Below are 25,973 nucleotides of genomic sequence, written 5' to 3'. Positions count from 1 at the left end.
CGACTCAAGACCGGGTGTCGGAATGGCCTCTGTGAAATTAGGTCTGGACGCAGAGGTAGACTCAGAGGAGAGGCTACCAACAGGTTCCATAGATCCCCGTAACAACCTCGACGGGGCCAATCTGGGGCCACTAGGATCATCAATCCAACCTCCTTCCTGAACTTCCACAGAAGGCGAAGTAGGAGTTGAAACAGGGGGAATGCGTACACTATCTTGCTGACTTAAAAAGTCTGCCTTAAAAATTGAGAACCCCTGGGATGAAGACTGCAGAAATCTGCTTCTCCGGCCACCTGAATATCTTGGAGACTTCTTTCATCGCTCCTTTGCTGCGTGTCCCACCCTGCCTGTTGATAAAGGCCACGGGCGTGGTGCTGTCGGACCGGATCTTTACAGGGCACCCGGATGAGGGACCCCAACCTCTGAAGAGCCAGAAGGATTGCTCTCAATTCCAGGAGATTGATCGGAAGGCGACTCTCCTGAGCCATCCAGCGACCCTGAAAAGATTGAGAATTGCCAACCGCTCCCCAGCCCCGTAGGCTGGCATCCGTGGTAAGCAAGACGCAGGTTGGAATCCAAAACGGGCGGCCCTGAGACAAGTTGTCTGTCTTTAACCACCATGTGAGAGACAGGCGAACCTTCGGGGGCAGTGTGATCAATTGACTCCTTAGACGAGTATGATCTCCTGTCCACTGGCTGAGAGTGTAAAGCCGAAGTGGGCGCGAGTGAAACTGTGTATACTCTACCATGTCGAAGACACCACCATACACTTTGTGTACTGAGACCCTTCTGTGACCTATAAGGGAATGAATCTTCCTCTGAAGGGAGTGGATCTTATCCTCTGGAAGATATACTCTCTACAACCGAGTGCCCAGCCGAGCTCCCAAGTAAAGTGTCCTTTGAGAAGGAGTAAGAAACGATTTCTTCCAGCTTATCCTCCACCGTGAGATAACAGAAGTGTAATCATGACCTGCAAATGACTCCGTAGTAGGTCTGGGGACTTTGACAAAATCAGTGGGCCATCCAGGTATGGAATCATCCGAACCCCCAGCCGGTGCAGGTGTGCAGCCCTGACCGCCATCACCTTGGTGAACACCCTGGGAGCCGTAGATAGACCAAAAGGTAGCGCCCTGAACTGGAAGTGTTCAACCCGAAGGGCGAACCTCAAAGTGCTGATGTTCCTGTCGGATGGGGATGTGGAGTATATCTACGAGGCCATGAAGTCCCCTGGCTCCAGTGAGAGAATGATCGAACGCAGGGACTCCATGCGAAACTTCGGCACTCGCAGAAAAATAGTGAGCGACTTCAGATTCAGGATAGGACGGTGAGAACCATCCAGTTTGTCAATCAAGAATAGGGTGGAGAAGAACCCCTGACCCCTCTGCTCCTGAGGAACTGGAACAATGACGTTCGAGTCCAAAAGAGAGCAGATGGAAAGCTGTAGCACTTGTCGTTTCGCTGGGTCCTTTGGAAGACCCGTGCAAAAATAACACTGAGGAGGGGGGAACCGGAATGCCGTCGGACAAACCTCTCTCCACCTTGGCCGCCCACTCAGACACTGCCTTGGCCACCCATGACGCGGCAAGCGTGGTACACCTAATGGCCCCTGCCTGTGAAAAAGCAGTCCTGAGGAAATTCTCAGAGGGGTCCTTCAACGATGAAGAATCCGAAATGGGCAGTACTGAAGCGCGAGCTAATCGCGCAACATGATCATCCGCCAGGGGAGGATTTTCCCACTTAGCCCTCTCTGTGGGAGGAACAGGTTAAACAGTAATAAGTCGCTTGGAAAGCTGGATGAGACCACGCAGTCTCCAATAAATCCTCCATGAGGGCCGAAGGCGGGAGCTGGGATGATACCTTCTTAAGACGCTTAAAAAGCAGGTCTTTACTTTTAGGGGCAGGAGCCTCATCCTCCATCTGGAGGACTGCCTTAACCTCCTGCATCAGAGACTCTACCTCCGCTGAGGACAAAGTGTCATCGGCCCCTGCGGATTCCGCCACTGAAGAGTAAGAACTCCCCTCTGAGCTGGAATCCGAATCGGAACGCGGAGAACCCGCATCGGGACTCTGCTGCCTACACTGCCTCCTGGAATCCCTGCCCGCCAGAGTAGCCGTCAACCCCTGCACAGATTGTGCAAAGGATTGCCACCAAGGGGGCTCTACATAAGCAGGAGCTGCCCCAACACTGGTGCTGGCCACTGCCACAGGGGGCATGGGCACAGGGGGCAGGGGCGCAGGAGGTACAGGAGTTGACAAGCGGTCAATATGTCAATACCTGAGTCAAGGTCGAAGCCAAGGCCGGTTCCTGCTGTGAAGGCGGCAGAAGATCTGTTTCAAGGGCCAAACACCCGGAACAGATATCCTCCTCCTGCCGAGAGAGTATGTCCACACATACCCTACAGGTACGCTGCATCGGAGATGGAGTCTCCTTGCCAGGTTTCGCCTTAGGCACACTGTCCAGCAGTTACAACACTGACACCCAAGCAACACACTTGCAGCCTTACCCACAAAGCTTTAGCAAAGCCATTTGGTATGGGCAGATAAACTCAACAATTCAGCAAGCTGAAAAGGAGACACCGTATATGCATACTATGAATGGTGACAGTGTTTCAAACTTTCATCTCTTCCAATGATATTGGAAGGAAGACAGCAGCAGAGCCCAACAATCCAGCCAGCCGCAGGAGAGGATAAATACCACAAACACCAGGCTCCAGAAGCAGGGTGTGGGGGAGAATCCCAGCAGCCTCCATCTCTAAACCCAGCAAGTGCCAGAATGGCTGCTGATTAGGACCTTAATGAGGTACTGGGACACCTGGGGCAAATTTTTTTTTTAGGATTGTGGGAGGAAACCGGAGTACCCGGAGGAAACCCACTCAAGTACGGGGAGAATATACAAACTCCGCACAGTTAGGGCCATGGTGGGAATCGAACCCAGGACCCCTGTGCTGTGAGGCAGTAATGCTAACCATTACACCATCCGTACTCCTACAGCACCTGGTGTTCCTATGTGGTCACCCACTCAAGTACTAACCAGGCCCAATATACAGCATTAGCTGTAGATCCCAGGCTGTCTTCAAGCTTCCAATGATATTGGAAAGAAGACATCCGCAGAGCTCAACAATCCAGCCAGCAGCAGGAGAGGAGAAATACCACACACACACCAGACTCCAGGAGCAGGGTGTGGGGGAGAATCCCAGCAGCCTCCGTCTCTAAACCCAGCAAGTGCCAGAATGGCTGCTGATTAGGACCTTAATGAGGAGCTGGGACACCTGGGGCAATCAGAGAGCAAGCCTCAGCACGTCCCCAGGGGTGGGGGAGGGACTAACCTACAGCACCTGGTGTTGCTATGTGGTCTCCCACTCAAGTACTAACCAGGCCCAATATACAACATTTCCAATGTGTATGGCTGTAGGTTCCCAGGCTGTCTAACCTCCCCCTCAGGCATCAACCCCCGGGACATAGCCTGACTAATTGTCCCTGGTGATCTAGTGGAAAGGTGGAGCAGTCCAGACCCCCACTGCCTGCCCCCCCGCTGACTCCCATACAAACGGGGGGGGGGGGGTCGCTGCTAGACGCGGCTCCTTGCAAGCAGGGGACCGCCGCTTACCTGCCCGGGGACGGAGTGCAGCATGCGGGAGCCTCCGAGAGAGGGTCCCGCGACGGAAGTCCCCAGCCCAGTCGCCAGCGCTGCCGTCGCCACCGCAGAGTGATGGAGCTGCGCTGCCGGTGATTCACTAAAAGAGCACCCGCCGCAGCAGCTCTAACCCATGGCTGTTCTAACAGCCGCGATAATGGTGCTGCTCTCTCCTTGGCACCAAAGAAAAAACTGGTGACCCAGGGTCAGGGGGCGGGTTATGAGGGAGAAGGGAGGCAGGGAGCATGTTGGGTACATTTTTGTAACCCTTTGGTGCACGCTCTGCTACCTCACCTCTCATACCTAGCGTGAACTCCTGTGCCCCCTAGTGGACGAAAAAGAAAAATCTCTACGAAAGATACCTTTATAGGAGTTACTCTACCCAGTAACCAGTGAGTGGGGGTATGCTTCCCTGTTTGATAATTCTGAGGGGCCTTATCGAAAGAAACCTTTATGGGATTATATCGTATAATATTTATGTGAGTAGAGGTACGCCCCCGGAGTAGACCTCCTATCAAGGAAAAGCAATTATTTCACAGATATTCTAATTTCAAAGCACCTTAGAACGAAATTATTTTATTTCATTTCACCTGTTCACACAATGTAGGTTCTTTCATTTTTATGATCACATTGGGACACTCATGAAAAAAACAGACTACACACCTTGAGAATTCGGTACTTATGTATTATCTGGGCTCCCGCAGTGAGCCACCGTGCCCGAAGCGTGGCGCGCCCTGCGAGGGGACGTGGTCTCATAAGAAAAACGGGAGCCCAGATATAACATAAGTACAGAGAATTCTTTTATTCAGTTGAAAAAGGATCGATATACTTACCTTTTATCTATTGGAATATACGGAAGGGAAGTACTTTCCTGTTTGTTTTGTGCACATTGAATTGTTTATCACCAGTCCACGCCATTTTATGTATTTAAATTTAGCGCTGTGTACCGTATTTGGAACTCAAAACCCTTTTGCTTCTGTTCTTCTCTAAGGACCTGTTGGTGTAAGTCCTATTGAGTTCCAGAGACCATTCACAGCGGCTTCAGCCAAACTTTTAGTCACGCACACAAATTTGTTTTTTTCACAGTTATTCATCTGTCTACTGTTTCAATGAAACTACCAATATATTTTACTTCCAGTTTCCTCCATCATTGGTCATGCCTTCGGGTGTCGCACTCTGGTCCTTCACCCGAGGTTTCCTACACATACATGCTAAGTTCCTAATGCTTGCCACACATCAGACCAACTTTCCTCCGGGATCCGGACTATTTGTCTACAGCAAAAAGATAGACAACCATTAGGTCGACACCTTTAGTTCGACATGCAAAAAGGTCAACATGCAAAAAGGTCGAAGCTACTATTAGGTCGACAGTGTCTAGGTTGACAGTCAACAAGTTGACATGGGCTTTTTTCACTGTTTTCTGAGTCGACGTGTGCCGACAGGCGGTATTTCATAATAAATAAAATAGTGTGCCAAGCGCAGCAAGGCACCATGCCCGAAGCATCGCGAGTGAAGAGAGCGCTGCGAGGGGCTCCGGTTCACTTCAAACTGTGTCCATGTCGACTGTGTTGACATTTGGGTAAAAAAACAGTGAAAAACCCCATGTCGACCTTTTGACTTAGACACTGTCGACCTAATGGTAGTGTCGACCTTTTTGCAAGTCGAACTAATGGTTGTCTATCTTTTTGCTGTAGATCCCTTGTCCTGGTTCCCTTTCCTCCAACCATGCAACTGTTTGGGACAAATATGGTACTGGATGGGAACAAAGAACAATCAGATATGTGCTCACATACCCAGGAAAATGTACAAAAACATTCAGTCAAATTGTTTAAATCAAACAGGTTCAACTACAGTACCGTGTCTGAGTGACAGTTTTTGTCCTTTTCCAGATTTTGTGAGCAAATTTCTGAAGTAAATATTATATTTGCATCCATCCAGTACCATATTTTTATTCCATCCAAGCAACTAGTTGGATGGTTGGAGGAAAGTTGGTCTGATGTGTGGCCAGCATAAGGATACCCAGCTTCTTCTACATACCAGTGAACACAAACCTCAGGTGCGACACAGTGGCTGATCAAAGTAAGTGCTAATTAAGATGATCAGAAACATAGATTGTAGCACTGGGGAAGAGAAACTGCCATAACAAATAGTCCTCCAGAGGCTACAGATGAGTTTCATTACACATAGCGCATGAGCGCTGTGTGACTCTGTAGTGCTGTGTTCACGTGCAAATGTATCCATTTGAATGAGTCCTATGATCAAAACAGTACAGATGTAGCCCCGCTCATCCAGCGCCGGCACTCGTCAGACCGCCCCCTGCTTGCGAGTGGACGATACATCTGACTGGGATGAACGCGTGTCCCAGTTTACCGTCAGCAGGGGACGGGAACCCTGCCCGTCTCTGCTTCAGGGAGATGGGCAGTGTTGGGGGAGGGGCGTGGGGGAGACATGGCGGGGACTGGCGACGAGGGGAGCTCCGTTGTAAGGGGATGCGGGGGGGTGGCGAATCCACTGCCAGTCCCTGCAATGAAGAAAGGCGCTACATCTCTATGTATAGGATGAACAATACTATGCATTTCATATGTAGATACACCCGCAGTCACGCACAGAATAAAGACATGCCACATGATTTTAATCAGCAGAAACGGCTTGTCTGTCCTACAGTATATGCATTATTTTGTAAATAAGAAAAATGGAATGAAAAAAGTTGCATACAAAGATGCTCTGCGCTAAAGAATATGGAAACATGTTCAAACACTGTGGTGGTTAGTGCAATCAGATTTTTAAAGGAGATCAGCATCTGAAATTCATCTCAACTTGTCGAATTGTATGGCGATACCAACATAGTCAAACTGACTATGTTGGTATCACCATACAATTCGACAAGTTGAGATGAATTTCAGCTACGGACAGGGGCGGATTTAGGGAGGAGGGCACCCCTAGGCACAACAATAATGTTTACTAAGTAGGACAGTTTATAGGGGCAGTATCTGCATGTCCTATCCATTTACATTCTATTTAAGATGGAATATAGTACAGTACAGTGGATATTTTGCAGTTATTGGTACATTTTGGGCTGACAGTACTATCACAGGCATCCAAGTGCCGCCCCCAAACATGTGCCGCCCCTAGGCCGGTGCCTCACGTGCCTAATGGGAAATTCGGCTCTGGCTACGGATGTGCTCCTTTAGAAATGTGATTGCACTAACCACCACAGTGTTTAGTGCAGAGCATCTTTGTATGCAACTTTTTCCATTCCATGTTTTATGTGCACAATAGCTTTGTGCTGAAAGCCACTTAAACATGCTGTTTTTAGCGACTTTCAGCTCATAGTCGCCCAGTGTGTATGGGCCTTTATTTGCAAACTATGGGCCTTATTCTGGTTCACTCGCAAAGGCAAATTCCTTTTTAAAAATGGACAAAACCATGTGCAATGCAGGTGGGGCTGATGTAACATGTGCAGAGAGAATTCGATTTGGTTCAGTGAGTATTTTTCCTGCACAGAAACAAAATGACTGCTTTATTTCTACACTGCAATATAGATCTCACTTTGAAGAAAAACCCCACCTAAATCTAATTCTATCTGCACATGTTATATCTGCCCCACCTGCAGTGCATATGGTTTTGTCCATTTGAGAAGGAATTTGCCTCTAAGAGGGAACCAGAATAAGCCCCCATGTCAAGGCAAGATAGAAAGAACAATCTGACTTGTGTTATAGACTGTTCCAGCAACACATAGTGTTCTCTTATGCTTATCACAATTGTTGAAGGCCATACATTAAAAAACACACACACAACCCCCCACAATACTACTGATGGGTTATCACACCCAATGTGTAGACCACAATAAGGAGAACAGTGAAAAAGTCCTGTTTGCTTCCATTCTATTGCACCCAAACATGGTTTAGAAAATACTGTTTGTAATAACTCCATTGTAGAGCTAAAGTTTAAACATGTTGTGATTCAGAAAGTGAAAGATTTGTTAAGAAATCTCCAGTTTTTTTAAAGCGGTAATCATTTACACTTCAAAATCAAACTGGTTTTGAAGTGTAAATGATTGCCGCTTTAAAAAAAAACCTGGAAATTTCTTACCAAATCTCTCCCATTTTTTTTGTGTGTGTGATCTGATGTTATATTTGCTAGAAAATAGATATATATATATATATATATATATATATATATATATATATATATATATATACATACACACACACACTAAGAGGATGTTAAGAATAAGTCATGTGCACATCCTTATTTTGTTTAATTAAGCATACATATAAGACTTCTTTACAGTAGGATTCACCTGCGTCAATTGCCCTTTTAATCTTGAGTGCACCAAACCCAAAGCTGCTTCCATGACATGACGTTATAGGGGTTATGTGTTTTTAAAGTAGGGACCAAGCATTTGAAGACTATATAGAGGTTATTCAGCTCTGATCACAAAAGTTCAAATTTGTCGCGCAAGCACTTATCAATAGACTACACATGCGTACGGATAATGGAATGCATGCGCAAGGCCATCCTGCAATTGTTTTTTTTAATCGCTGCCTGTATGTAAGTTGACAGGAAGCTGGCGTTTTTTGGGGCAGTGTCTGAATGTTTTCTAGGAGTGTCGGCTAAAACACAGACATGCCCAGGTGTATAAGGGAAAGTCATGTGACATCAGCTAAGGCCTTAATTCGACTGCTTCTATTGCAGCCGCCAAGTCCTGGGTTACATACAGACTGCACACATGGTGAACGGCTTGCAAATGGATTTCCAGCTAATTTTCACAAGCTTTCCTAAGCAATATGCAGGCTCGCAGGAGGTAGGACTTCACACAGACTATATCTCAGGGTGCTGCTAAATCGCACCACAGCGATCAGGTCTGAATAACATCCTATGACCACACAAAAATGTGCTATTAATTTCAGCTGCTGATGTGTCCTTTCAAACACAGAAATCTAAACACATCTCAATATTTGACCATATTTCAGCCAACCCTGTCATCTTCATGGATGTTGGGACAGTATGACCGATATGTGGTGCAGTGTGATGGTCATGAGAGGAAGCAGTGGTCTACCTATTCTGTACTAACGGGAAATTAAAATGAAATAAAGAACATTACACAGGGGACATCTTGTTTCTTTACTTATTAAACCACCCTAATATTTATATTGAATAGCTGTTTTAACCTCATGAATGGCTGATCGTATGCATTTTTTTTTGTAAAAAGAACATGCAAGTAAAAAAATACAAAAAGTAAACCGTACTTCTACAAAATTTCCAGAGTAAACTTCTTCCAACGTCACTTCTAGATCAATTATTATGTCACTGCCACGAGGAACGTTTCTGTCCTGTTGACGTGGATTACCTCCAAACATGAATCCAAAGTCCCCAAAGAAACTAAAAAGGAAAATAGGATTTATGTAGCTGTTGAAAATACATGATGAACTTAGAATGAGAAATTGCCTCATGCACTTTGACCAATGTAATCCGATTGCCGCACCACAGATAATTTTTAACATTACACTTTAAAAAAGGTATAAATGATTCATATGCATATAGATCAAATACAAATGACAAAATAACCTATTTAAAAAGGACATTCATACTGAATTGAAACTAGTTAATGTTAGTTTCTTAATGTGGCAGTAGAAATATGACAGAGTAGGGCATACTGTACTCCAATCATCTGTTTGTGAAGAAAGCCTCGATTTTGACTTCAGAACTAGGAAGTTGGCAGGTGTCAAGTGATGCAGGGCTTAAGGTGCCCATACACTTTGCGTTTTGCATGCGATGCGATCACAAGGCAGTACAAAAAGTATGTGCAGCACATACTTTTTGTACTGTGCGATGCATGCGGGAGTGCGCATCGCACCGCGTATGGGCACCTTAAGATTGTTCAAACTAAAGAATGGGACAACACAGACAAACACCATGTTCAGGAAACAGTTATTCCAAAATAAAAAAGGACAAAGAAATGCACAACAGCCATCAAAATATGTATGCGTTATACCAGTGAGATGCAGTAATGTTAATGGCTAGGCACTGGCTAATATCATAAGATTTACTCAAACATAAAACTTTCATAGTCAAAACTGATAGAAAAGTGATATGAATAATAAAGATACGTATAAATATCTTCTTTTTATTATTCTAATAATTTTTATACTCAAAACTTGAGTATTCTAGAGTATGATAGTTGAGGCTCTGCTCATTTGCCTACCCTAACCGCACCTCACTGTTATACAATGCCTACTGGTAGCTACACAAAAGGGGATAATGAGGTACTCGGAGGACATAGTAATGCATCAGTAATAAAGGGATATAATTAGAGATGTGCAGGTCCGGATTTACCCAGATCTCAAAAAGGGATCTTATTGGCTATATGCTGCCACATGTTTTTTCTCCAAAACATGTGATAGTTGGATAGCCAATAAGATAAGATAAGAGTAAAGCCCCCCCCATACACGGTCCGTTCATTGGATCCGTTCTGTGCTTAAACAGCACACATCATATCGGATCGCATCCCTTGTGCATACACTGCGATCCGATATGATGTTTACCTAGTACAAAAAGTATGTGCAGCACATACTTTTTGTACCGTACTATGTGATGCGCGGGAGTGCGCATCGCATAGTACAGAACGGAGCCGGTCCACAACGGACCATGTATGGGCTCATTTAGTTGTGTGATGCCAGTATTTAATCCTCTGTATTAATGTTGTTTTCCTAAACTTACTATCGAGCACCTTGTGTAACAGTAAAACCCAGTGGTACTCAAACTCTGTCCTCAAGAACTCCTAACAGTTTGTGTGGAAAACCTGAAAAGTTGGGTCCTTCAGGGGGACCACATTTTTGGGAACCACTGGTCTAACACATTCTACTCCCCTTGCTTCCACCCATTTGTCTGCTTTGTAAGGGTGAAGAAAGTTACAAACTCTCTCCAACTTCATGTAGGTTTAGAATTGTGTGATTAAACGTGCCCATAAATTAGTTGATTCGATCCTTGTATATGCTGACCTGCTCAGGGAAATTTAACTGGCTAAAAATGTCAGATTCTGCAATCCCCATCAGGATTGGGGAACATCTGTATTTTTAAACATGTTTACTATCTCCCAATGCAACCATCAGGGGATAGGGGGATTGCCCCCAATACATTGTAGATGTATGGGCATGCTTACTCACTCTCATGTGTATGGACTACTAGTAACAGGAATTAGGCATAACAGCTGTGTCCTGTAAATAACAGGCTTGTCACCTGAAGTTAAATCAACTAGTTAAAAGGGAAGACACACCTAAAGCTATGTATAGAAAATTAGGTAGGAAACTTAATAGAAGGTGTTTATTACTGTTATACAGGGCTGGGCAACACCGGCCCTCCAGATGTTAATGAACTGCACATCCCAGGATGCTTTGCATTAGTTTTGCTATGTGGCCATGCTGAAACTGATGCAAGGCATGCTGGGATGTGTAGTTCATCAACATCTGGAGGGCCGGTGTTGCCCAGCCCTGCGTGTAATGTGTCAATGGAAGGGACTGCACAGTCTGTGGCAGGCACCTAGGGAGATCAGCAAAATATCAGATTATTACCTGGTAATATGTTTTCCTCTACTCCACCATGGCAGCCATTACTATGGGTTCCTCCCTTCTGGGTAGTCCTTCGGAAAAGAAACAAAGACACCAGCCCCTATAAGAAGGCTCCACCTCCCTGTTCCGGTGTCTTGCATTCTCCAGCTTTAATATATAAACAGAAATAATTATTCCACATAACACAATACACAACAATTCGTAAGGGATGGGAATATATGCTGCCATGGTGGAGTAGAGGAAAACATATTACCAGGTAATAATCTGATATTTCCTCTACCTTCCCCCATGGCAGCCATTACTATGGGTCATACCCCAGCAGTTTATTATTTTCGGGAGGGCATACTCACAACCAGCACCGAATTGTTGCCTCCTCGAAATCATAATAATCATAAATCATAGTTTCAGAGAGCTTCTTCAGACTTTTATAGAGCTGCGCTAAGAACCTTCCTTCCGAACTTAGCGTCTGCTGAAGACATTACATCCAGTCTGTAATGTTTTGTAAATGTATGTATTGACGACCATCCTGCCGCCTTACATAATTCTTCCACTGAAGCGGATCCTTTCTCCGCCCAGGAAGCGGCCATCGCTCTTGTAGAGTGTGCCTTCAAACTCACAGGTGGCTCTCTCTGCCTCACTTGATACGCCTTAAGGATACAGTCCTTAATCCACCGTGCCAATGTCGCCTTTGAGGCCATTTGCCCCTTCCTGGCACCAGCTGTTAGCACAAAAAGATTCTTGACTGTTCGAACTTCTTTTGTTCTCTGAACATAAACTTTTAGCGCTCTCACAATATCCAGGTTATGCAAACGCCTTTCCTTCTCGTTTGCAGGGTTCATACAAAAAGAAGGCAAAATAATCTCTTGATTTATGTGAAACTCTGTCACAACTTTTGGTAGAAATTGTGGATTAGTTCTTAGAACTACCCTATTCTCAAAAAAAATTTAGAAAAGGCTCTTCCGCCCACAACGCCTGCAATTCCGAAATTCTTCTTGCAGACGTAATTGCAACCAAAAACAAAACCTTCCAGGAAAGAAATAATAATGAAATTTCATGTAAGGGTTCAAACGGTGGTTCCATAAGAACTCCTAGTACCAAGTTCAAGTCCCAGGGAGCCATGGGAGATCTAAATTTAGGCTTTATTCTTCTTACTGCCTGAATAAACCTTCGGACATACCTGTCCCCTGCCAAGTCCCAGTCCAACATTGCCGATAGGGCTGAGACCTGTACCTTCAATGTACTTAAGGACAGTCCCATCTGCAGTCCTACTTGCAAAAAGCTTAGTACTGATGTAACCTTTCTTGGCGACTGCATTTTCTCCTTACACCTTGATACATATTTCTTCCACACCTTGTAATACGCTGCGGAAGTGGATCCTTTCCTCGCCTTGAGCAGGGTTTGTACCACTTCCCCTTCAAAACCCTTCTCAGTCAACGACCTGGTTTCAACCGCCAGGCCGTCAACTTCCAGGTCAACGGTTGCGGCTGACATATTTGCCCTTGAACTAGAAGATCGGGTCTTGACGGGAGTGTCCACGGTTCTTCCACTGCCATCTGGCACACTGAAGCAAACCACGCCCTCCGTGGCCAATAAGGCAGAACCGCTATTACCTCTACTTTCTCCCTCTGAATTTTCCTCAATAATCTCGGAATTACCGGAATTGGTGGGAAAACATAGGCTCGCCTCATCCACCAGGTGGCCGTCAATGCGTCCCATTGCTCTGCTTTTGGATCCTTGAAGCGAGAAAAGTACACTGGAACCTTGTTGTTTTCTGCTGAGGCCATGAGGTCCACTTGAGGTAGCCCCCATCTCCTCACCAACATGGTGAAAACTTCGTCGTTGAGCGACCATTCTCCTGGCAGACAGGTCTTCCTGCTTAATTCGTCTGCCATGTAGTTCTCTTTCCCTGCTAAGAAGACTGATGTTATGTTTAGGACGTAAGTCTCTGCCCAAGCCAGCAACCTGTCTGCTACTTCCATCAGACTGCGACTTCTTGTTCCGCCTTGGCGATTTATATAGGCCACCACCGCCCGATTGTCTGATCTGATGATGAGCTCTTTGCCTTGAATCTGACTCTGGAACTGACGACACGCTCTGACCACTGCCTCCATTTCTCTGACATTGGAGTGTGCTTTTCCCCATGATGGGGACCATCTTCCTTGTGCAATCTCTGGACCACAAGTTGCCCCCCAGCCTGTTTGACTGGCATCCGTAGTCACGACTACTTGCTCCATGACTCCGAACGATCTTCCTCGTCTTAGCCGATCGTCGTCTGACCACCAGGCCAAATCTAATTTTGCCGTCCTTGTCAAAACTATTCTTTGCATCAGATTCTTGCTGTCCTTGTTCCATTGCATGAGAAAACACGCCTGTATTTTCCTCATGTGAAACCGGGACCATTGTACTGTTTCTAATGCTGCGGCCATGAGACCCAGCACCTTCATACAGTCCTGTGACCTCACAACTGATCTCATCCGCATCGTATTGGCTTGTTGAATCAACTTCACCCTCCTGTCGGAGGTCAATGCTACCTTCATTTGACTGGAATCTATTATGACTCCCAAGTACTGTATTTTCTGAGTTGGCTCCAAATGGCTTTTCTTTCGATTTATCAGCCATCCATGTTGTTCCAAACATTGAATCACTCTTTCTGTGTGACGTAACACAATGTCCCTGGAGCTTGCTACTATGAGTATGTCGTCCAGATAAGGCCATAGCTTGATGCCTTCTTGCCTTAGTCTTGCCACTATTACTACCAGTACCTTTGAGAACGTGCGTGGAGAAGTTGCCAACCCGAATGGAAGGGCCGTGAATTGATAACTCACCCCTAGGATCCTGAAACGTAGAAATTTTCGATGTCCCTCGAATATTGGCACGTGAAGATACGCATCTTTGAGATCTATTGAACTCATAAAGTCTCCTGGACTTATCTCTGGAAGTATGGACTTGATAGATTCCATCTTGAATGGCCTGATGCGCACCTTTTTGTTGAGACGCCTGAGATCCAGAATGGTACGGAAACCTCCGGACGCTTTTTTTATCACAAAAAAACGAGAGTACCACCCTAGAGGTTCTTGCCCCCTTGGTACTATGGTGACCACGCCTTGGGCCATCATCTCCTCCAAACTTAAAAATAACGCTTCCCTTTCTTCCTTGTCCCTGGGAATAGGGGATTCTACTACCAGATTTCCTGGCCACGTTTTGAACTCTATTTTGTATCCTGACTGGATGATTTCCAAGACCCACCTGTCTGTGGTGGACCTTTGCCAGACTTGATGAAATTTTAACAGCCTGGCACCTACCCTTTGAGGGTCGGCGTCATTGCTGTTCCTTTTTGGAAGGGAATCTATTTTCTCTGCCCCTTTGGGTCCGAAAATTTGCCCTGGATATCCAGGATCCCCTTCTGTAGGCTCTGCCAGGCCTATAGCTTCTGGCCTCCCTATAATCCTGTGGCTGGTATCTGTTGAACTTACTAGGCACATTTTTCTTGGCCGCTTTATCCTGAGGCAACCAAACCGATTTGCCCCCAGAAATTTTCGTCACCAGATCGTCCAGTTGCTTCCCAAACAGGTAGTCACCCTGAAATGGAAGTGACATTAACTTGTTCTTTGACTGAACATCTGCGGCCCATGGCTTCAGCCACAAGGCCCTCCTGATAGCTGCTGTAGTGGCCCCTGCCCTTGCAGCCAGACGCACTGAGTCTAGAGAGGCCTCACACAAAAACTGGACTGCCAGTTGTATGTCCTGAATCATTTTGATTAGCTCAGATCTTTTTATGCCATCAAGTACATCAGCCTCAAGTTGCTGACACCAGCCTCTGAGAACTCTGGAGGTTACCGCCATTGCTGCAGCCGGCCTTAACGCCGCTCCTGCTACCAAGTGTTGCCTTTTAAGGCCCAATTCGATCCTCCTCTCCATGGGATCCTTAAAAATGTTTGCGTCCTCTAGTGGAAGCGTAGTCTTCCTGGATATTCTAGAGACCGCTGCATCCACCCTAGGGGCCTCATCCCAGGATGACACTTGCTCCCTCTCAAATGGATACATCTTTGCAATCCTACTTGGTATGGCAATTCTTTTATCTGGGTGTTTCCACTCATCAGCAATCACCCCCTTCAGAGTCTGAGATAATGGAAAAACTTTACTCTTTTTCCTTTTATCTTTAAACAGCAGTTCTTGCAAATTAAGATCTTCTGCTGGATCCTCTATGTTTAAAGACTTGTGAATCAGTCCCAATAAGTTATTAATCATGTCAGTGCTAAAGTCAGACTCAGACTTATCCTGCACCTGATCCTCATCATCAATGTCAGGATCTTGATCCAGCACCTGCACACTGCCGCCTGCTTCCACTGAATCATCTGAATCACTTAATACAGCATGCTTCCTTTTGGATCTTATTTTGGAAAAATCCTCCTTAGTCATAAAGGTATCTGCTAGTGACTTCCTCAGCATATCAACCAGACTGTTCATCTGAACCATAGGTATTTGTAGCGGGTTCTTACAAGCCTCACACAGGCTGCCCACATGCTTCTCAGGCAAAGTTTTGTCACAAGCACTGCATTTAGCTCTATGCGATCTCCTTCGCTTATCTTCCTTTTCTCTGCTGGTCTCAGACCTACCAACAAAGAATATTACCCAAGTAACAAACATAGTGGTGCTATAAAAAATAAAAACTGATCACCACCACCATTACAAACACATTTCTCCTTTTAGGGCTTACCCTGACTTTCTACCAGCCTGCCGGTTTTCCTCCTCCATATCTCTAAGGTGGTGCGCTGTATAAACATATGTATGTTTTTCAGTTTGTATAAAAAACGACTGCACCTCTGATACACATGAAAACATTGTATTCACAATCACCTCCAATCCAGCTAAGAATCCTTCTCTTGCCCACTACTGGTCCGGATCTCACTCCACTGCTCCTGCGTCCTTTAACACTGTACTAACTTAAGCACAATACAAGCCTGCTTATTCTCAACCTCCGGATGCTCCCCGCAATCATTGGTGGTACAGTGGGATATCTGAATCTCTTCTTACCCCTCAAGAAGACCGCGCTCCGTCCGTCAGCAGCAGCAGCGTCCACGCGACTCGGCGTCTTCCGGCTTCTTCCTTCAGCCGGCTACTTGCTATGCATGCGTCATCCGCACGCGCCGCGCACCACCTGACACCCTGCCTGTTCTCTGCAGAGATTAACACAGGCCAGGAAGCACACCGCAGACACTATCCCGCGCCGCTTAATGGTGCCTTCCTGAGGATGCCGCCGACTCAGCTCACCCCTGCATGGGCTTGCATGCGGCACAATCACCGGGACCGGACCCCACCAGCTGCAGCAAGGTCCTCACACCCGAGCAGCGGTATTTCAGGCAGCACTTCACAGGGTAAGCCCTATCCAACTATCCAACTACCCGGAAAAGAAAAAAAGACACCGGAACAGGGAGGTGGAGCCTTCTTATAGGGGCTGGTGTCTTTGTTTCTTTTCCGAAGGACTACCCAGAAGGGAGGAACCCATAGTAATGGCTGCCATGGGGGAAGGTAGAGGAAATCAATGTAATTTCTAGAAATTGAAGGGGTGTAATCAATCTTCAATGGAATTGTGAACATATTTTTGGAATTTGTATTTTAAGATGTTGCAGATTGGGTTTCACTATATTTAAAATGTCCACTTAATCTTTCGCAGTCCAAAAATTAATTGTAATTTTTTTATTAATAAAAAATGGTCTACATTGAATGTTGAACGTGTTCATGTTCTTACAGATGGAGCCGGCCTGAACTTTGCAGGGGCTGGCGATTCTATCGCCGGCTCCCGCCGTCCCCCTTAACCCTGCCCATCTCCCTGAAGTGGAAATGAGCAGGGACCTGCAACGCCACAGTCGAGAGACTGGGACACGCATGCGTGTGAGACGCATGCGCACCCAGTCTCTATCGCCGGCGCTCGATCTGGAGGGCTCCGAGCAAAGAAGAGACACGCTCCATCTGTATTTTAAACTGGCTTACTATTGGATCTGCTACTAGCGCTATGGCTGTTCAGCCTGATTAGATGTTGGACTTGAAAGGGTTAAGTGTGAGAACCAAATTACAGAATAAAATAAAAAAGGAAAAACTTTATAGGTTAAGAAAATGGTTGCTTACTGTGAGAATATATCGCCATGAGAACTCTGATGTCCATCTTTAAGTCCTTCTTCACCATAGGCATCATATTGCTTTCTCTTTTCCTCATCAGATAGCACCTAAAACACACACACACACCAAACCAAAAAGTCTAAATTAATTGCAAACTGTCAGAAATGTGTAATGCTAAATATCACATTTTATTAATTAAAATGACTATTCTAGAACAGTGGTTCTGAACCTGGGGCACTAGTACCCCCCTGAGGGCACTCAAAAAATAATATTGGTAATGGCGGAAGAAGAAATCTCCCATAGCCATGAAGATTAACCACGTTGTGTCACTTCCGGTTCCATATGCAGATTCATCAGCGTCTCCTCATGCTTTTGCCTGACCAGCAATCCACTGGGAACTACCTGCACTGCCCTCAGAATCCTGGAGACAGTATTATTTTACTTATTAACAGTTTCTTACATAGCGCAGCAAATTCCATTAAGCTCTACAATTGGAAACAGTGATACAACAAACTGGATATTTACAGACAGTTAAAAGGGTAGGAGGGTCTTTCTCACAAGCTTTCAATCTATAACCAGTGACCAGCCCCGAAGGACCCATTTCCTTACCGCACGCTACTCCTGTTATTCCTTAATACTGTATTCCACTTCCACTTCACTCAAAAAGATCATCAATTGAGAGGTGGGGGTACTAAAAAATGAAAAATCTAATCAAGGGTTATGGGATAGAAAAAAAAGGTTGGGAACCACTGTTCGAAGGGACATTGTTATCATGATAAACTTGTACAGTGGAAATACAAAGGGTACACATGCGGGTAAGGTACAAAATCCTGGGAAGGTATGGCCAACACAATTAAACATTACAAATGGAATACATTGCCAGGGAAGTTTGTGATGACAGACTCAATTGATATGTTTAGGAAAGGTCTAGACAAATTTTGGAAGGAAAAGAGTATCCAGGGTTACATATATATATATATATATATATATTAGTGGACCCAGAGAAATAGGAATGCCATATTGGGTCATGAGGGATTGCTGGATTGAAACAGATTGGTGGTGGTTTAATCTGGGTAATTTACAAATATAACATAGGGACAACAGGGGATCCAATATAGGTTGAACTTGATGGACTGGTGTCTTTTTTCAACCTCATCAACTATTGTTACTATTGCGCCGGGGACGGGCAGCTGACGTCAACGGATGTCAGCTGCCCGCCCTCTTCCCATAAAAGGTAGCTGCAAATCCAAGACACCAGAGAGTGTCTTAGATTTCCAAGCACCTTAGAATTCAGTTGATGGTTGGAGACCAAATTATTTTCTCCCTGCACACAAGCTGCGAATGGATGTTTATACTAAACATCCATTCACACAAAAAATGATTCTCAATATCAACGAACTGAATCGTATTGGTTAGCTGCTGCACTTAAGGATGATTACTTCCTTTAAATTGAACAATTGTATTGGGTTTTTAGTGCTGCGCTCTGCCTTTGTGCTATACTCTAGACCAGGCCTGGCCAACCTGTGGCTCTCCAGCTGTTGTGAAACCACAAGTCCCAGCATGTACTGCCACAGTTTTGCTATTATGGAATGCTAGAACTGTGGCAAAGCATACTGGGATGTGTAGTTTCAAAACATCTGGAGAGCCACAGGTTGGCCAGGCCTGCCCTAGACAATCTGGTGTTAATGATACAATGGTGGTTTCCAAAAAATCTTTTTACTTGTAAATAAAATGAAAATACATAGAATTACATATATTCATGCATAAGAAAATGAAGATGCTGTTGATAATTATTCCTGATAGCTACAGGACTACCAGTGCTGTCACAGTCTATACTTTACTTCTTAATTGCATATATTCATATGGAAATTAATCGTCTCTAATAAGCATTGACTCCCCAATGTATCAGACACGTGGTCTGATTTATTCGGGGTCCGTGTGATGCTGGTATTAGATATTTGTTGGGTCTAAACAACGCCCCCCAAAAAAGTTCCCAAAAATTGTAGGGGGAAAAGAATTGAGTCTTTTTCTGCACAGTCTATGACTTTATAACTGAGCGTGGCGTCCCGCTACTCAGATATGTATGATGTCTTCTTTCAGTACCTCTTTTTACTGCCGTTGGTGGTAAGTGGTTTTCGGAAGAGGGGTGGATGGTGCACGTATAAGGTATGCCAGATGTCGCTCGTCACAAGCCAACCGTCTGCCGCCCGCTTGTGGAGACACAGCCTGCAGCACCTCGGCTACCTGCAGTGACTGCGAGTTACAGGGAAGTCAGACGCACCGCCCTGGTCGCCTTAGGTAATGTGTGTGCCGTGTTCTGATTACCTGCTTGAGAGCCCTCCTGCCTCACTTCACAGTCACTACCTCCTACTTACCTGTCCTTTTGGCCGTTCCATCTAGCTGTCCTCTGACCTTTTCATACCCCCACTATCCACGTCGGCGTGGAGTTGATCTTAGATTGTGTGGCGAGCGTAGCGAGCCTGAAGCGTGGCGAGCGGCCGCGTATCACTTTACATGTATTCCGTGTCCGCTCGCCACGCTTCGGGCTCGGTGGCTCGCTGCGCTCGTCACACTATATAAAGTCAACTTCACACCAACGTGGATAGTGGAGGTATGAAAAGGTCAGAGGACGCGTATCGCCGCCACTCGCCACACTTCGGGTTGGCATTGATAGTGGGGGGGCATTTAAAATTGTAAGGACCCATCTGGGTGGTTGTACAATAAAAAATCGTATACCATCGCATTGTATGGCATACAATTTTTTATTGTACAACATCGCACAGCATCGCATCACATACCATATTTAGTCTTCTGGTATACAATGCGATGGGCGCGGTGCTAGGAAACAAGTACCCAAAAAATCATCACAAGAACATACATACCCCTAAGCACTTAGCCAGCCTGAACATCAAAGGAAGGAAGCGGTGAAGGCAAAATGTCTTCTTAAATGGACAAAACCATGTGCACTGAAGGTAGAGCACAAAGAGTTAGATTTGTAATGTAATGTGCACAAAGAGTTAGATTTGGGTGAGTTATTTTGTTTCTGTGCAGGGAAAATACTGAATGCTTTATTGTTACACTGCAATATAGATCTCACTTTGAAGTAAAACCCCATCCAAATCTAATTCTCTCTGCACGTTACATCTGCACTCCTGCAATGCACATGGTTTTGTCCATTTGAAAAGGAAGTTGCCTTGCGAGTTAACCAGAATAAGAGCCCTAGAGAGAAGGAGGACCTGACTAAAGTCGTGGAAGCCACAATTTGTGTATCACAAAGGAATAGCACAGGCCTAATTAAAGGGTGGGTGCCCTGTGGGTACCATGAACCTCGAAGAAAGAGTTAACTCTAATGGCTATTTCACACGCTCCGTCTAATGCTGGGCGGCGAAACCCCACAGAAGCCGTGCCGCACACAGCAGTTTACAATGGTGGGGATGGCCACAGCCCGGCAGCCGTTTCTTCCAGGGATGGAATCCGGCTGCAACCGGGGGGCCGGGCTGTCCCATGTGTATGGACACATTTGTGTCCATTATTAACTACGGTGTGCGTCATAGCTTTTCGTGCTGGGTTTCAACACCCAGCAGGAGCCGGAGCGTGTGAAATAGCCCTAAGGTAGGTCTACCATAACTCTTGTTTTCTTCTTTGGGTTCCATGGTTCCACAGGGTGACATTGGGGATGTCCAAAAGCAGTACTCAATGGAGGGTACTCGCCTGAGGTGTCATAAAGGACCAGATGACCAAAGGAAGCATTTGGGAAGGCGAACATGTCAAATGCATAGAACTTTGTGAAGGTATGAACAGATGACCACGGTACTGCCTTGCATAGTTGTTCAGCGGGCGTGCCGCCTATCATGGACCTACGGATCTGGTAGAATGTGCATTTATTGACCATGGAAGGGGGAGATTAGCTTGCTGAAAGACCATACAAACCCAGCGAGCAACAGTTTGTTTTCTTGCTGGCCAGCCCTTTTTGGGAAAACCATATAGTACACAGAGGGTGTTGCATTTCCTAATGGAAGCATTGCGGTCCAGATATATAGTTAGATCCCAAACTACATCCAAGGAGCATTCAGCTGGGGAGAGAACATCCTGAGTGAATGCAAGGACCACTATCTCCTGTTTGATGTGAAACTTAGAGACTACTTTGGGCAGGTGGGAAGCTCTGGTTCTTAGCATCGCCCTATCCGTATGGAAAATCAGAAAGGTATGTCTGCATGAAAGAGCAGACAAATCTGATTTGTGTCTGGCAGACGCAATTGCCAAAAGGAGCACAATCTTAGCTGTGAGCCACTTATATTCTACAGAGCAAAGTGGTTCAAAGGGAGTTTTTGGCCAGAACCTGTAACACCAGGGACAAGTCCCTTGGTGTCGTTGGAGTTTGTATACGTAGGACACCCTGGGTGAAAGTACATATATCTGGAGGAGAAGCAATCTTCCTATGAAACCAGATGGACCTTAAACCTATAATTGGTACTATAATGGAAACTACTGAGGAGGAAAGAGATCTAGGAGTCACTATTTCAAGTGACTTAAAGACAGGAAAGCAATGTAGCAAAGCAATGAGGAAGGCTAGTCATCAGATGCTTGGTTGCATAGGGAGAGGAATCAGTAGCAGAAAAAAAGCCACTTTAAAGGTCAATGCCACTTAGGTCATTGGTAGGGCTTTCGGAATTTTGGCACCCTGACAAATCCCCTTGACACGACTTCTCTCACCCAAACATCAGCCGATGTGGTGAGCTACTGTTGTCTGAATTGTAGAAGTCTGCCTCCCACTTTTGGATCCCCTGCGGGAGGCCAGCCCCATCATGCTGCCGGTTTATCTTGCTTGACTGGGGGTTGTCTAGCGTCACAGGCTTGTTTGGGCCTAGACTTGGTTGGCTTGGCAGTGGTTGAGGTGCGAGCAAAGGATTGACCTCTCATTTTATCTTGGGGACGAAAGGACAAAAGGGTGTAGTTTTCAGTATCTGAGGGAGAGCAAAGGGAAGGCATGCAGTCTCAGCCGCTGCCAGTGAGGCTACAATATTATTGAGCTCTTCCCAAAACAAAACATCCCCCTTAAAGGGTAGCATTTCTAGTGTCTTTTTAGACTCTAGGTCAGACTTCCAGTGCCATAGCCACAGGAAACAACGTGCCAATACAGAGTTTACAGATGCCTTTGCTGCTGGGACTCCAGCGTCAGATAATTTATTTACAGTTTCTTATATAGCGCAACAGATTCCATTGCGCTTTACAATAGTTACAGCAATACATTACAGTAACAGGACTCCGGGACCGGGATACCTGATAGTAGAAGCCGCCGATCTCTCTTTTTCTTCCTTCACAGCCAAACTGTGCTCACTCATACCTCTCTCATCCTGTGGGTCCGCTACTGTGTTATGACCCCAGGAAAGCAGAAGGTAACACTGATTGCACAAGGCATTTGAAATCTTTCTATCTTTACCCCACCATACTCACCATGAAATATGACTAATTGGGAGACTTGCACTGTGTTGTAACAGAATAATAAGACGCTCCTGCTAAATAGATCATTAAACTGATTGATCGTGAGATTGGATAGACATTGTGCTTTAGCAGGGCAACAAGATCTTTTGGTCAACCAGCCATTTAATTAATTGACTTTGAGATTATATGATACATCTCTAGCAGCACTCCCACACTCTCTGAGCAGCCAGTGGCTGTCCAGCAGTACTTTAAAGCAACAGGTCCCACGAGCCATGGAAAACTAACAGCAGAAGTATGGCTTTACTATCTTTTCTGACCTCAAATACACCAGATATCTCTCATCTTAAGTCCACTGCAGCGTTCTGCAAAACCTAGGGGGTTATTCTAGTCCATTCTTTCTGACAAAATCCTTCTTAGATGGACAAAACCATGTGCACTGCGGGTGGGGCAGATGTAACTTGTGCAGAGAGAATTAGATTTGGGTGTGGTTTTTCTTCAAAGTGAGATCTATATTGAAGTGTAAAATCATGCAGTCAGTATTTTCCCTGCACAGAAACAAAATAACTCACCCAAATCTAATTCTCTCTGCACATGTTATATCTGCCCCCCTGCAGTGCACACGGTTTTGTCCATCTAAGAAGGATTTTGTCAGAAAGAATGAACTAGAATAAACCCCCTAGAGACAGCAGAATATCTTGATTTATTTTTGAGGCATAACACATTACCACTCGCTACACTAACACAGCCAGCTCATCTGAGGGAAATATATGCCTAGTGCTTGGATGTGCAGTCCAGCCAATAGGCATCTGGACATTTCTTCCCCCTTCTCATTGTTATAGCTGGATTATCTGATTGGGCAATGTGTAACTACTAAGCTAAATGTTTTCTATCTCATTTCTTGAATATCAATAATAGAATTATTATAGGAAGACCAAATGTGTGCAAAAAAAGATAAATCTTAAATAGCGTGCACAGCCTATCTGCAAAACCAATCTCTTTGGCCAGACCAAATGTGTACAAAAAAGTGCTGTCCAAAAAAAATGTGGGTACTTGTGTATTTTGGCAGCGACCATCGCATCGCATACCATAAGGCATGCAATGCGATATCGCGCGATACTGTACAATGGCATACAATTTTAAAATTGTATGACATTGTACATGGCATACAATGCCATACAATGCGATGCGATGCGACATTGTATAAGCACCCTAATGGGTGCTTACAATGTGAAATGCACCCCCACGCCACCCCCCCACTATAAACGTGAACCCGAAGCGTGGCGAGCGCAGCGAGCCCGCGAGGGGCGGCAGTACGCGTCCTCCGACCTTTTCATACCCCCACTATCCACGTCGGCGTGGAGTTGAGAATAGAAAGTGTGGCGAGCGCAGCGAGCCCGAAGCATGGCGAGCCCCGCGAGGGGACGCGGACACCTGTGAAGCCCGCGAGGGGACGCGTATACCTGTGAAGGTATCCGCGTCCGCTCGCCACGCTTCGGGCTCGGTGCGCTCGCCACACTTTCTATTTTCAACTCCACGCCGACGTGGATAGTGGGTGGATGAAAAGGTCAGAGGACGCGTACCGTCGCCGCACGCCACGCTTCGGGTTCACGTTTATAGTGGGGGGGTGGCGTGGGGGTGCATTTCACATTGTAAGCACCCATTAGGGTGCTTAAAAGCACCATTTATGGTGCTTATACGATTTTTCATCGCACAGGGGGCAAACATCGCGTCGCATGGCATGGCATGCGATGCGATGAAAACATTGCTCGATGCACATCGGGGGCGCCGCTATAATACACAAGTACCAAAATGTGCATTGTCTTTATATACATATATTTGAGAGGGGAAAAAAAAAACTTTTCCATTTTTGAAACCCAGGCAGAGATACTTATTTACTTAGTTTACCTTTGAAAGTAGCAAATATAGAAAATAATTTGTAACACAACTATGTTTCACTGTTAAACTGTCTCAAAATCTCTGTGGTTAGAGGAATTTAACCTCTGTGACTATCCACCTAGCTGAAAAAGGGAACAGAATCATAACACTATATCCCTAATAATACCAGCGGGTGATTAATGACACAATCGCATCACAAATTGTTTTCGCCATTTATATATGTATGTGTGTTTGTCAAACCCTATATTTTAATATAACTCTAATAAAAGTTACATTTTAAAACTTCAAATTTTCATCATAAACCATAAACCACTTATCGGTAGTTATTCCCGGACTCATGGGAGCACCACCAACTTGAATACCGACCCCTTGAGGGCCTTATTTTGTAATATTGTTGGTTCAGACTACTCAGTCCACACCCTCCACAACAAGTGTCCGCTCACTCTGAAACAGAACTTGAAGTGGGGGTAGACTCTGTGCGGGACTCACACCCCTGTTCGCTTTACAATAGTAGACAGTGATAAAACAAACTGGGTAACAATAGACAGACTTGGAGGTAGGAGAGCCCTGCTGCAAGCTTACAATCTATAGAGAGAATGCCTCCATTAATTATATTGCAGCCTGCTTAATATGAGACTCGCATAGTCTTGCATCTTCCGATACATCAATGGGTAATTTGTCTTCCCCGAACTTAAAGCCATGGCAGAATAGCCTTCGCGGCTCAGGTTGCAGCCACAGTACAGTAGGTCTTTGGACCACTCCTGTGAGGGAAAAAATGGCTAGAAGGGAGTGCTCTAAGAGTCTATCCATAGGATCCTTTAGAGAAGATCCTGTGGTAATAGGGAGGACAGATGGTTTGGTTTAAACAGTCCTGTAACATGGGAATCTACCAGGGGAGGAGATTCCCACAATTTGCAATTCTCCGGTGGCAAGGAGTACCTGGCTGGAACTCTCTTAGAAATATAAGAATTTCTTGCCCAAAGCCTCTCATTGGTCAGAACCGATCTCCATCAAGTGATCCGAACGTGGGAAGTGGGCTTTGACAAGTTTGTTTCTTGAAAACATCCGTGGGCTTTGCCACTGTCTCAGGCTCAGGCCTTCTTCCGATTGTACTACAGGTGTCCCTGACTCTGGTAGAGTGGGATCCCCATAACTCCCACCAGCATTGTCGTCGTCATCATCATCATCATCATCCTCCTCCTCCTCCTCCTCCTCCTCCTCTCCCGTAGTGTCACCATCTAACAATGGGAATAATGGGGCAGAAACACTAGGTAACTGGTTTCTGAAAGATGTGGTTGGCAGTAACTTCTGCATAG

General features: G+C 45.5%; 1 protein-coding gene across 1 annotated transcript in view; it reads right to left on the bottom strand.

The window, feature by feature from the left end:
* The window catches only part of DNAJB11 (DnaJ heat shock protein family (Hsp40) member B11), a 69,568-nt gene that overhangs the window by 34,609 nt on the left and 8,986 nt on the right, over nucleotides 1–25,973 (bottom strand). Inside the window, exons 3-4 of the mRNA XM_083153591.1 lie at nucleotides 17,329–17,426; nucleotides 8,884–9,016 (exon numbers count right to left, since the gene is read on the bottom strand). Of these exons, the coding sequence (XP_083009717.1) occupies nucleotides 8,884–9,016; nucleotides 17,329–17,426 (231 nt within the window). The remainder of the gene's footprint in view (nucleotides 1–8,883; nucleotides 9,017–17,328; nucleotides 17,427–25,973) is intronic.

Source organism: Crinia signifera, chromosome 7 (genome assembly GCF_055691185.1).
Source record: "Crinia signifera chromosome 7, ASM5569118v1, whole genome shotgun sequence".
Classification (NCBI taxonomy): Eukaryota; Metazoa; Chordata; class Amphibia; order Anura; family Myobatrachidae; genus Crinia; species Crinia signifera.
This window is presented reverse-complemented; position numbering and strand designations above follow the sequence as displayed.